The sequence below is a fragment of the Lissotriton helveticus genome, chromosome 5_1 (assembly GCF_964261635.1).
Source record: "Lissotriton helveticus chromosome 5_1, aLisHel1.1, whole genome shotgun sequence".
Lineage (NCBI taxonomy): Eukaryota > Metazoa > Chordata > Amphibia > Caudata > Salamandridae > Lissotriton > Lissotriton helveticus.
Window position 1 is genome coordinate 910,094,170 of NC_136065.1, and position 14,012 is coordinate 910,108,181.

Genomic DNA, 14,012 nt, shown 5'->3' on the forward strand with positions numbered 1-14,012 from the left:
AGCTGGCCTGGAAGCCTATTCAGATTCTTGGGGCACATAGGCATGCCAGATGGAACTGGAAGGGTGCTTCTTTAAAAGCCTCTACTTGGTGCAGCATTGCTAATGGGCCTGGGAAGTCGAACTGCATCGGAATGAGCTGTAGAATCAATTCCTCTGTAAGAGATTGACACAGAGCAATAGGCACTTTGACATCCAAGCAAATTCTCTTGATGAGAACGGCAGGTCGAGGTGCAGTCACGCTTTGACTTCTTGTGTTTCTTGCTTAACTTGGACTTACCTAATGACTTGGAGTGTGAAGAGGACTTTGCAGTAACAGCTTAGGGAATGGGTCGGTGTCCTCCGTTTAGACTGTGGTCAGCCCCTTACAGGCCTTCTGGCAGTGATCGGCATTGTAGAGCTTGGCTTTGCAGAGCCAGACTGCCTCTGGTTTCTTCCAGATGCAGTCTCCGAACGACTTGGAGTAGTGAAAAGACCAGAGACATAGATGCAGGCAGTCCCGCAATGTATAAATCCTGTGGTATTTAGAGGGTACATCTTTCCTTACACACTGTAGAAACTGTGAGGAAAAAATATCAAAAAGACAACTAAAAGTTGAGAGAGTGAGCCCCAGAACCGTGTCTGAATGCGTGGAAAGAAAGGAACTGACATCGGCGTGCAGGGGTGGCATATATATATTTTTGGCGTTGCTTGTGGAGAAGTACGAAGTTGATACAGCACCACCAACAGCATCTGCTGGAAAGTAGGAGTAATGCTGAGCAAAATCTCCTGATCGAGCTTGGCATTAAGGGGTTTTCACAAGCTATTCACTAATCTGCGTTTAGAAGAGTCCATTAGAAAAAAATAAATTCCTAATTTGAGGAAGCAGGGTAGTCAGTTTGAACAGGCTAACACAACTATCACAAGTTTCTGAGTGTTAAAACAGCTTCGCTAATATGGTGTGGATGATTCATAGTGCGACTTGACAAGAGCCAGGTGTGGGGTACAGAAATTTCAGTTACAAAATCTTTCTGGTTGCATTAAAGTGGTATAGTTGGATTGTGAGACACTTACCAACCTCCAGGAAAGTGGTTCAACTTGTTGGAATAGACTATCTTTATGGGTAACACACATAGGTTTAACTATTTTAATTCTTCTGGAAAATCTCAAATGGCTTGATAGACTAATCTGGAAACTTCCATTCACTAAAGGAGTTTTCTTCTTGGAAGATGCCCCTGACATTTCACCCAGACCTAAAACACAACCTGCTCGCAATGGGTCAACTATAATTGTCCTGCTATCTCATAAGTCATTCCCTGTGCATCTTTCTATTCAGTGCCTGTATTGTAAAAATAAAAAGTTGTACACTTAGTCAAACAACACTTGCACACTTTCCCTTGGATCATGCTTTATTCATTAATTCTTTAATAGAAATGCTGCCCATGTTTTAATGAATCAGTGTAATCTAGAGGTCACAACTGTTAGAATTTTATTTTAGATATCTACATACATGCGCAGAGACACATGGAATCATTTAAATTTCGCAAAAACATCCTGATGGTTTACACCAATGGTGGTAACAAGTGAATTGCTCACATAATAATACAATGATAGTTAGATATTTATGCAGCAGCAGAAGGCTGAAGAGAAAAAATGCTTCAAGTCTCTATCATCATTTTAGTGGGACCCTTGTTAGGCAGAGTCAGTTTCTTGATAAAGCCATGGAAGTTATGACACACTGAAATAGACTATGCTCTAGAAAGGCGGCCAGATGGATGAATTTTACATAATTGCTGAAAAAACAAAACAGGCCTGAAAGGGACATTGTGCAGGACATTATTTGCTTATTCAGTTTATTGACTTACTGCATCCTTGAAACATGAAACTAGGGGGACATGCCTGTTCAAAGCAGTGCAGTCACCAGGATCATTCAAGAATATTAAAAGCTTCATTGTTCATCAGAAACGCATCTCAAAATCAAGCCTATATAAATGCATGAAAAAGTAAGGCGGCAAAGACAAATACATTTACTACTTCTATTTCATGAAAAAATAAGACTGTATATATCATTTTAAAGGCACAAGTACGGGAACTGATAAGGCACACCGCAAATAGTAAAGATGATGTAGGCTAATACAGTCAGTCATTAACTGGGAATGTAATTCATGTTAATTACTAGCCATTGATCGTTTTCAGTTATACCAGTGAGGTTCCATTCATTATATATCTGATAGTATACTAAAGGAAAGATAAAACAGTTATTCTGAAGTTACCCCTACACAATTCTGCTTTATCACAAGGATATAAAAGTAAAAATAGTTGATTAGGTAAACGGGAAGAAAGGGCATTTTTACTGCAAACAACTGATCCACACAGCCTTGTTAGCCTTCCCAGACTAAGGTACCATACTCTTGGTTCATTTTGTATTAGATACAAACTAACAGTACCTATTTTCTACACATGCTTCTTGTTTTAGATCTACAGAGGACCTGTGGTGTCTTCAAACAACCGTTCATAGAGAAATCCCTTCAATCCTCTGGGGTGTCCTCAGCATACACTGATCTTGTAATTCACACAGGACACTAATGAGTGAGGTTACAATATGATAAAGGGGTCTAGAAAGTAAAGGCTAATTTGTTTATGTAATTCCATTCACACCAAAACCATTCCAGTCACAGAGAGAAACAAACAAATTACAACTTGAAAGGAGAGAAAAATAAAGTATATGAGTACAAGAAATACATAACCTTCAAGTAAATATTAACAAAGATTCAGAAAATGTTTTGTAAACTTGTGATTCTAAATGTGCAATTGCTGCATGGCGTCCTCCGCTCTTAAGAGAATTAGTGTCTGTGTTTTCTGCCATTGGCCATGCAAGTTACTGGAAAGTTGCTTTGAACATGCATGAGCAGCCGTGCTAGAAGTGCCTGTAAAGATGACCCTCTGTTTGAGTGTACCATACTCCTCCATCAGTCAGAAATGCATGTATCGCATTAAAAGGCATTGAGTTCTTCTCATTTACACTCTCGTTGCTGAAGAAGAGCGGCTGCTGTTAACAAGGTTTCTTTCTTTACATTTCATTGTGGTTCATCATTTTGTATTTTTTTAGCTTTCTTCGTTTCCTGTTCAGCCGACAGGGCAGATTAACTATACGCTACTAGTACCATTCCATCCACAAAGACGTGATGCAAGAGATGAAGCAGCTGAAAAGATTAAAGGTTTGAGTACCACAAGAAGTCCGGGCGAGACTACCAGTCAGATACTTATTTTGCACTGTCCACCCTGTGCTTTCTCATTTTTCAATTAGTCTGTACTGACTTGAAATTTCACAGCTGCGCAAGTTGTTACCAAAATACACAAATGTTTGGGAAACCTGACCAATAAAAATATATTCTAGTACAACATGTAAAAGAATTAAAAAAGAGAGGAACCATGGCGATAAAGACCAGATACTGTTAGCAGGAAAGCACATGTGCATACCTGAAACAGGCGGCAACACGCCAGTATAATAATCTTGGAATGTAAGTCTTTCCACTTTTAGCCCCCTGCACCCAAAGTAAAAAGGTACAGGGTACAGTTTTCTGTGTTGCACACTAAAGTTTCCATGGCCCTGTCAGGATCCAAAGAGCATAGGGTAACCTATTGTAACCTGTAAATGATGGGAGCAGTGCAGCACAACAGGAGTACACCTATAGTAACACACAAGAGCTCGGAGTGGAACACAGTGACCTGCCGCAATGGCCAACGCTCTAGCCACTGAACAAGACACATTCCAAATGACTGTCACAACAGCATGATGATACATTGTCTCGTGTTCTCTGTGGACCCAGGCTGGATGCCATCTTGAAATAAGACTTGGGGAACAATTCTTGGAAAAATCATATTTAAAGTTTATAAAGGGCTAGCAGGGATCCAGAGGACCTTGCTCTGCTCTTGGTCAACAGTTGTTATTATTTGAGTGCAAATGCTTTGAAGGGCTCCTCCTTGGACAATACCTGCACAAACAACACAAAGGAAGAGAGTCAACTTATCACATTACATTTTTAATTAAATAAAAATCACAAAATATAGCCATGAAATACAACTACTAAAACATATAGAGATACTCTCATTCACTGTTTTGTAGAAGCATCTCTTGCTTCCTTTCGATTTCCTTTCTGAATTTGTTTTTAACTTTCATGTTTAATGCGTTTTTGTTCTGAAAAGAAACTGGTCATTCAACAAGAGCATAATGCCGCAAAAGAGCGGAGAAATCTTCCACCAACTCAACTAATCAACGAATGCCTCACCGACCAAAAGCTTCTCGATGCCACCCAGTCTGGATTCAGGCCCAACCACTGTAAAGAAACAGAACTCATTTCCACCACAGGCGACACCAGCATGATCCTTGACAGAGGAGACATGGCAGACCTCATTTTCCCAGCCCTCTCTGTAGCATTTGACCCGATCTCACACCCCAACCTTATCTGGCGTCTGCACGAGATAGGTATCCAAAGACCCAATCTCCGCTGGATCTGCTACTTCTTAATGGATGGAACACAAGCTTTCAGTCAGCCTGGCACTTTACTCTGCAGAAGCCCACAAACTAATCAGACGAGTCCCTCAAGGTTCATCACCCAGCCCCACCCTCGTCAACACAAACATGATCCCTCTGGCCAATGCCACACGCGTACACAAAATCAACAGTTTTTCCTATGCAGGACACATGCAACTAACACTCTCCCTCTTGGACAAGACATCTAAGACAAGAAGACAAGAAACAAGTCCCCCTCCTGCATGACTGAAGTTCCAAATTGGATGGAAGTCAACTGTCTCATGCTCAACAAGGACAAGACAGAAGTAGTTATGCTTAGCAAGAATAAAACTCACCATGAAGGCGTGACTTAACACCGAATGCACAAGTTACGACTTGTGTTACGATATATCTGTAAGAGACATTAGTTAGTGATAGATTCCTTACATTAGAATATCCCCAGGCGTCAGACTGGATACAGGAGGTTTTTCGTCAGCAGTACCCCTGCACGTCGGAAGGTAGCGTTGTGTGGCTCCGCGTCAGTCGCTGGCATCGTATGCGCCAGGATGACGTCACGGAGACTACTTAGGGACCACCCATGCATGCTGGCATCAGTTCTGTACACGACTTTCGACTGGGACAGGAACACAGAGCCATGCAAGAAACTGACCACTGGTGCCATGAAACTAGGGCCCTGAAAGGGATGACCTTAACCCTAGAAATCAGTTCGCAGAACGGGGAGGATGGGTGGGGTGGTAAGGAATCTATCACTAACTAATGTCTCTTAGAGATATATCGTTACACAAGTAGTAACTTGTGCATCTGAAAAAGACACGTTAGTGATAGATTCCTTACCTTAGAATAGATACACCAGCTATACCAACCCCGGTGGTGGGTCTGCGAACAAGATTACACCAGAAAGTCACGGAGAACAGAACGGCCAAAGAAGCCGTCTCTCTGGACTGGACTGTTAAGGCAGTAATGCTTGGTAAACATGTGCAACTACGCCCACTTAGCTGCCTGACAAATGTCCTGCAAGGGAACGCCACGTCCCAAGGCAGTAGTGGCTGCTGTTGCCCTGGTAGAATGGGCATGCAGCCCCACAGGAGGTTCCTTTTTAGCCAACGAGTACCATGCTTTGATGTACAGACCGACCCACCAAGTGATGGTCTATTGTGCACAGTCCAACCTTTTTTGGCGCCCACGTAGCCAACAAAGAGCTGGTCATCCACTCGGAACTTTTGTGAGAGCTTCAGATAGAACGAGAGCGCACGTTTAGGGTCCAAACAGTGGAGTCTCCCTTTCTCTTTTGAAGGATGCGGAGGCGGAAAGAAGGTGGGCAAAGTGATGGTCTGCCCGATGTGGAAGGGCGTGACAACCTTTGGCAGGAAAGAAGGACGGGTCCTTAAAACCACCTTGTCCGGATGAACAGAAAGGAAAGGAGGTTTAGAAGGAAGAAAGAGCCTGGATCTCACTCCCTTTTCTGGCAGAGGATATAGCTACCAGGAAAGCCGTCTTGAGAGTGAGAAGACGTAATGGACAGTTATGAAGGGGCTTAAAGTGAGCGCACATCAGAAAGGTCAAGACAAGATTTAAGTCCCACAGAGGCATTATGAAAGGCACGGGAGGAAACGTGTGTGTAATGCCTTTGAGGAAGCGATTAACAACAGGGGACTTAAAAAGAGAAGGCTGATCTGGAAGCTGTAGAATGGCGGAGATGGCCGAAAGATAACCTTTGATAGTGCCCAGAGCAGAGCCCTGCTGGGCCAAAGAGAGAAGGAACAGAAGGACCTCGGAAAGAGGGGCAGAAAGGGGATCCACAGCCTTTGCTGTGCACCTTGCCACAAATGTGTTTCACCTGCAGGCGTATACCGTTTTAGTGGAGGGATGCCTGGCTGCCAGAATGACATCACAGACTTCGGGAGGAAGATCGAAAGCTGTCAACTGTCGCCGCTCAATCTCCACGCATGGAGGTGGAGGCTGGACAGGTTCGGGTGGAGGACCGTCCCCTGCTGCTGCGACACAAGATCCTCCCAAAAAGGCAGTCGGATTGGGGGATCGATAATCATACTGAGTAGCTAAGGATACCAGTATCTTCGTGCCCAATCCGGAGCCACAAGGATGACTTGGGCCCGGTTGGGCTGAATCTTCTTCAGCACTCAGGGCAGATGTGGTATAGGCGGTAAGGCGTACAATAGACCGCAGCTCCACTTGCGATGAAAAGCGTCGCCGAGCGAGTGCTGCCTTGGAAATTCCAACGCGCAGAACTGATGACATTGCGCGTTCTCTTCGGTGGCGAATAGATCTAAACAAGGCTCTCCCCACTGTAGAAAGAGACCTTGCGCCACGTCAGAGTTCAGCCGCCATTCGTGATCCAACATGCAGACCCTCCAGGATTTCGCGGTTTGCCGCGAAATCGGCACTTTTGTAAAAATGCCGCGATTTTTACAAAAGTGCCCGCGAAATCCAGATGTCCATTGTTGGGTGGTGTCTCAGCCCAGGCATCGAGCAGCTGCCCTGTGCCTTTACCAAAGAGACGGTGCACTGACTTGCTCCATGTCGGGTGGGTGAGGGCAGTGTGTCAGGGCTGTGATTAGAGGGGAACAGGGATGATGTATGAAGAATGGGGCAGAACTAGAACAAAGGATAAGTGGGTCTTATTTCAATATTAATACAGGTATGATCAGACCATTGGACACGTGATGAATAATTCTTCAAGAACATAAGCAAACACGGCCTTTCAATGAAAAAAATTATATGCTTTTATATTCCTTTGGCTAGTGTTATAATATGAAATGGTGTAGACAGCCCAGTACTCATGGCTGCATCATATGAAAAATAATAGGATGATACCCATATATACATTGGACAAAAGAGATGTCCCCTATTCTTCAATTTTACATGGTCAAATTTAAATATTGGTTCCTTGTGTATGAAATCAATTTACTTAGAGAATTCTCTATTAAAAGAATCAATGTTTCGACCCACACCCTGATTCCAGTGCGTCAATGCCGCCTAGCACAACACCTCTGCGCTGTAGTAATCCTTACATGCTTAGACTGTCAGGTAACAATATCACATCAATAGCTCATCACAGCATAGACTAATTTATAGGTAGACTTTAGAAACAACAACCAGGCCTAGCCAGTTGCAGTATCGTAAGCTGGAGTGGAGCAGACAATCAACCGACCTGCGATACTTTCCATGTTTGAAGCTCAGTATACCCTCATTCCCATTACAGGCAGAAAAGGTTTGTCCTGTATGTTGTTCTATATCAATAACGGGGACCATGCAAGGTAAGCTGGATCTATCTACGTAATGGCTGTATTAAAAGGGTAGACTGGGAAAAAGCTACAAGGTCTTTTTTGTGAAATTGTATGACAGCTCTTGTCTCTGAGCTAAAACCTGATCTACTAAGTCAATGGGGGCAGGGACCCCACTCAGAGATACTTTCACATTCTCAATGATATAGGAAAGGGGGTTGGGTAAATGGTGGTCCACGGCTGAACTGTGCAGGGTCTCAATATGCGGTCTCAAGTGCATGGGAACGGCTGTGGTGTAGACTGATGAGACTAAGATAACAGGAGGGTGAAGGATGGATAAAATCCTGAGGGAATGGGGCGGGACTAGGATCAGTAAAGGCAGAGGAAGACAGGGTCTCAGATCTAGGCAGCCTGAATGAGCGTCATTTTACAATAGTGCCCACTAAGATATCGGTGTTTGTTGTAGGAAAAACTGCCAAATAAAAGGACGCAAAATTGCCGCTAAATTTGCTAATCCATGCCGCTATATCCTGGGGGGTCTGAACATGCACCGGTGGCTGAGTTCGTCCGCCCTGGCGTTCAGAGAACCTGTCAAGTGTTGAACCACCAATGTAATGCCTTGATGTTCCAGCCATGTCCAGCGGCGCAGAGCCTCCTGATATAGGGTCTACCACCCCGCCATGTTTGTTGCAATACCACATGGCGGTGGTGTTGTCTGTGAACACCTGCACTACACTTCCCCAGACAGAGGGAAGGAATGCTTTCAGTGCAAGCCTAAGCTCTAAAAGGTTGATATGGAGCGGGGACTCCACCGGAGACCAGAGGCCTCTGATCTCCGCCTCCCAAGTGGCTGCCCCATCCCAGGAGGGACGCATCCGTCACCACTGTGTGCTCTGGTTGGGGAAGGGAGAGGGATCTGCCATTGACCCAATCGCGATTTGTGAGCCACCACTGCAATTGTTGTGCAGTGCCCTCCGAGATCTGGACATGATCGGACAGGTTGCCCTGATGCTGTGCCCACTGGAACTTCAGGTCCCACTGCAGAGCCTGCATATGCCATCTGGCATGTTGCACTAGCAGGATGCATGAGGCCATCAGGCCCAGGAGCCAGAGGGTCATCCTGACCGAAACCCGGGATGGAAGCTGAAATATCAGAATCATAGCCTGAATATTCCGGACTTGCTGCTCAGGAGCATAAACCTGAAACCGCATCGAATCCCGAACCGCTCCGATGAAGGGGAGCTTCTGAGAGGAACTCAGGGGCGACTTCGGCACATTGATGGACAACCCCAGCAAATGCAGAAGGTCGGCCACAGTCTGGAGGTGGGAGACGACTGCCTGAGGAGAGCCCGCCTTCAACAGCCAGTCATTGAGACAGGGGAAGACTGAAACCCTTGATCTGCGCAGATGAGCTGCGACCACCGCCATCACTTTCCTTAACACCCAAGGGGCACTGGTAAGGCCAAAGGGGAGCATGGCAAACTGAAAATGCTCATGGCCTACCGTGAACCGCAGGTAACGCCTGTGAGCTGGCAGGACGGGGATATGAAAATATGGGTCCTGCAAGTCCAACGCTACCATCCAGTCTCCAGGTTCGAGGGCAGCCAAGACCTGAGCCAGAGTCGACATCTTGAACTTTTCCTTCCGGAGGAAGCGAATGACGTTCCTGAGGTCCAAGATGGGGCGCAGGGCCCCCTTTCTCCTTTTTGGGGACAAGAAAGTAGTGGGAATAACAACCACGTTCTACTTCTGGTCCAGGGACGCGCTTGATGGCCCCCTTGGCAAAGAGGGCCGTGACTTCCTGTTGGAGAAGTGTGAAGTGATTACCGACATGCGGTGGAACTGAGGTGGCATGGCTGGGGGGGCAGTAGCCCCTTCGGACGATTTGAGGCACCTACCTGTCCGAGGTGACAAAACACCAGTGGGGGAGGTGATGTTGAATCCTGCCGCCCACCGGCGTGGGGTGCACCCCAAAGCTCGGACTAAGAAGGCTTTGAGGCGGATGGTGCGGGAGCGGAGGTGAACTGACCCGCACGCTGGCCCCCTGTGCCACAAGGGAGGCCACCACGTCCGCCGCCGTGCTGAGGTTGGTTCTGCGCAGACTTCTGGCTGAACGAACGTGTTGGGGCGTCCCTTCCATGGCCACGAAAGGAACGAAAAGCAAACGTGGCCCGGCGCATGGTGGAGAGACCCAAGGACTTGGCCGTAGCCTGAGAGTCCTTAAAACGCTACAGCGCACTGTCTGCCTTATTGCCAAACGGGTGAGTACCATCAAAGGGGATGTCCATGAGGGAACTCTGAACGTCCCCTGAAAACCCCGTGGACCGCAACCAGGCGTGGGGATGGAGGGCCACTGTCATGGAAATCGCCCTACCCAGGGTCCGCAGTGTCTAGCCCACACCGGATGGCGAACTTTGCAGCGTCTTTCCCCTCAGCAACAGCTTAGGAAAGTACTGCCCGAACCTCCCCCGGACACTGAGGCAGCGTCTGCGCCACCGTGTCCCACACAGCGGGAGAGTAGTGGTCCAAGAGGCATGCAGTGTTCACCGACCGCAGCCCCAATCTGGCAGAGGAAAACAATTTCTTGTCAAACTGCTCCAGCTTCTTTGATTCCTTATCCGGCGGGGTGGTAGGGAATGCTCTTTGGGAAATGGAGGCCTGGATGACAAGGCTCTTCGGAGTCGGGTGGTTCATTAAAAAGGCAGGGTCACCCGGTGCTGGGCGATGACGCCTGGCCACGTTCTTATCCACAAGAACCCCCATGGCTGGTCTAGACCAGGTGCCCATCAAAACATCCGTTAACGCCTCATTGAACGGAAGCAGAGGCTCCAGAGAGCTTGCTGCCGGCTGAAGAACTTCAGTAAGGAGGTTGGTTTTGAGAGTGACAGTAGGCAGATCAAGGTCAAGGTCAAGGGCCTCAGCTGCTCTACGGAGCACCACAGTATAAGTGGCGCCCTCCTCCATGGCAGCAGGAGGAGACAGAAAACCAGGCTCAGAGGAGCGGTCAAGGCCACCTGCATCCTCCGACTCTTCCGCCCACTCCTGTTCAGACTCGCACTGCTTTGAAAGAGGGTCCTCAGACCCCTCCCACTTGTCACCCTCCTCCACTGCCCGTGGTGCAGGCTGCTGCACCGGGGGAGGTACAGGGGAATACAAATGTTACCAGCGCCGGTCAGCACCGATCTGGCTCCATGTCCCAATTTGGGTCCCAACCCAGAGCAAAATTGTCCGGAAACTCGGGCAAGGGCGGGGGTGGGACGAACAGGACCCATTACGGCGCCTGGAACAGAGCCGTGGGAGGCGGCGGGGGATGGGGCCTGAGCTGCCGGTGGAGGGCCTTGCGTCGCTGGAGCCGCCAGCGGCGCCGGTAGCGGAGCGGGCGGCAAGGAAGAGCCCTCAGCTGGGACCGCGGGGCCCGGAGGTGCGCCGGCGGGAACCCGAGGCCTGAAAAGGCGGTCTATGGCAGCAAGAAAATCTTGCACCTGGGCTGGAGTCGCCGATGGACCCGGATAAGGTGGGTAGGCCGTGGGACTCGCAGGCTAAAAACGGAGCTGCGGGGAAGATACCCCTGGCCCCTTTGTCCACTTCCGGAGACCGACGGGGGGACGTCGGAGAGCGCAAACACCTCATCGACTTTTCCTTATGACGTCTCTTATCCGATTCAGAGTGTGAAGACTGCGACCCCCAACAGCACGGAGATGACTGCCGGTCCTTCAGCAGGTTTCGGGACTGCTCCCACAAAGCCATCGGAGCCATTGCCAGACAGTCGGAAGATGACGGGGGGTCATGGTTGCGCTCTAGACAGTAGAGACAAACACCATGGGGGTTGGCCACCGACAATGCTGGGCGACAGGATTTAAACCCAGGCATCCCTACGTGGAACCAGGAGTCAAAGACTCAAAAGAAGTAGAGACAAAAGTCTCAAAAATGTTAGTCAAAAAGTGACTAGGGTACATGCTCTAAACGGATCCGCGCTTGCTGGCGCGGAAAAAGAAAGAACTGACGTCAGCACACATGAGTGGCGCCTAAGTAGTCTCCGTTACGTCATCTCAGCGCATAAGACGCCAGCGACAGACACGGAGCCGCACAACGCCACCTTCCGACGCGCAGGTGTACTGCTGACGACAAACTTTCTGGATCCAGTTTGATGCCTGGGGATATTCTAAGGTAAGGAATCTATCACTAACGTGTCTCTTTTAGATAAGGTGGGTAGGCCGCGGGACTCACAGGCTCCAATGGAGCAGCGGGGGAGGTACCTCTGGCCCCCTCGTCTGTGTCTGGACACCGACGGGGGGAGATGTTGGAGAGCGCAAACGCTTTTGACTTTTTCTTGTGACGTCTCTTACCCGATTCCGAGTGTGAAGACTGCGACCCCAAGGAGCGATGGTGATGTCTCCGCGGTTGTTCCTCGAGCGACCGCTGGACCTCAAACAGCGCGGAGACAACTGCCGGGCCTCCAGCAGCTTTCGGGACCAATCCTGCAAAGCCTTCTGAGCCATGGCCAGACAGTAGTAACATGACCGGGGGTCATGGTCGCGCTCCAGACAGTAGGGACAAATGCCATGGGGGTCGGCCACCGACATAGTACGGCGACAGGCTCCGCAGGGTTTAAACCTAGGCATCCCTACGTGGAACCAGGAGTCAAAGACTCAAAAGAAGTAGAGACAAAAGTCTCAAAAAAGTTAGTAAAAAAGTGACTAGGGTACGTGCTCTAAACGGATCAGTGCTTGCTGGCGCAGAAAAAGAAAGAACTGACGTCAGCGCGCATGGTGGCGCCTAAGTAGTCTCTGTGACGTCATCTCAGCGCATACGATGCCAGGAACGTACGCGGAGACGCACAACGCCACCTTCCGACGTGAAGGGGCACTGCTGACGAAAAACTTTTCGGATCCAGTCTTATGCCTGGGGATGTTCTAAGGTAAGGAATCTATGACTAACGTGTCTCTTTCAGATGGAATAGACCGAGAGCTGCTACACTCCCGGCCGAGCTCCACTACCTGGAACTATCCTGCTAATATAATGCCTACACCAGCCTGAAAATCAACAGGACCCTACTCCCTGACATCGGAACTGCGTCCAAAATATTAATTTTCCCTTCCCCCTTACTGGCGCAGTCCCCCGGGGCGACCCTAGAATATCGAGGCCTGGAAGTGAAGACCAAGGGGAGTGCGCTGCCATGTGCACCCTACTGTATTGGCATATATTTGGCGGCTGGGAGCCACCCTCCTCCAACACGCGGAGCATTGATGGTGGCCACCCCGTCTGGGGCCTGGAGGACCTCCTGCGCAAGTGACTGGGGACTAGGAATGGCAGTCCAATGCTGAAGTGCAGATGCGAAAATCTACACGTCCCCTGAGATGCACTGCTGTGGGCGGGCCGGTCATCTTCCCTCTGGTGTGGCCCCCGAGTGCTCTTCCCTGTACAGCAGAGCCACTGGTGGCGCGGTCGCTGGCTGGGACCAAACACCTACCATACTGCAGGTCTTGCACTGCTCTGGACTCTGAGCCTGCGCGGGGCAGTGCCTGGGCTGCGCTGCAGCAACTGCCGGTAGGACAATGATTCCACTTGTCCTTGCTGGGGTTGCCCAGCGTGGCATGTTATGGACATTAACATACCACACCATCACCATTGCAGTTGGCGCCCTAGACGACGATCTCCACTCGTAGCCTACGCTTCCACTGATGCTGAGAAGGTACCGGTGGGGAGAGGGCCCTGAATACCCTAATGGTGCACATTGTTCTCCCTGTCCTGAACCGCACTTGACCCATATGGGACCCGAGCACCTCGGAGCTTCTCGCATTGAGTTCCATGTTTGGGGACTACCAGTCGCAATCTAGAGAGTACTTAGCAGGCTGGGGTTATCAGCCGTACCCCAACAGTAATGACATCTGCTCGTACTACACCTTGCTGATGGTACCACTTTCACTCTGCAGCCTATATTACCTGGCTTTGTGAATTTAGGCACAGTCTACAACAATCGCTACCCCCCTCGCTGCTGGAGGGCCGTGACTTCCTGCGCTGACAACCTTGAACAGTGGCTTCGAGGCAATGTAGTCTCAGAGGGGCTGTCTCCACACCATGCACTTGAACGTGCTCACCAGGTGCTTGCACGTCCACTCCTACCGGGTTCCAGTCCTCAACTGGTAGTAACAAAATTGCTGCACCATCACGACAGAGACCATATCCTGGAACAATTCAGGCAACACAGGGACATCCTAGTGGAAAACCAGAGGATGATGCTCTTCCCAGACTTCTCTAGA

The 14,012-nt window shown here is 49.1% G+C and overlaps 1 protein-coding gene across 5 annotated transcripts in view; it reads right to left on the reverse strand.

Annotated features, from left to right (window-relative positions):
* Positions 1-1,367: 1,367 nt before the first annotated feature.
* DLG5 (discs large MAGUK scaffold protein 5) overlaps positions 1,368-14,012 on the reverse strand; it is a 957,981-nt gene continuing 945,336 nt past the window's right edge. For all 5 annotated transcript variants that reach the window (XM_078643375.1, XM_078643374.1, XM_078643372.1 and 2 more), the window contains one exon: positions 1,368-3,971. In XM_078643375.1, coding sequence (XP_078499501.1) covers positions 3,868-3,971 — 104 coding nt within the window. In that variant the 3' untranslated portion in view covers positions 1,368-3,867. The remainder of the gene's footprint in view (positions 3,972-14,012) is intronic.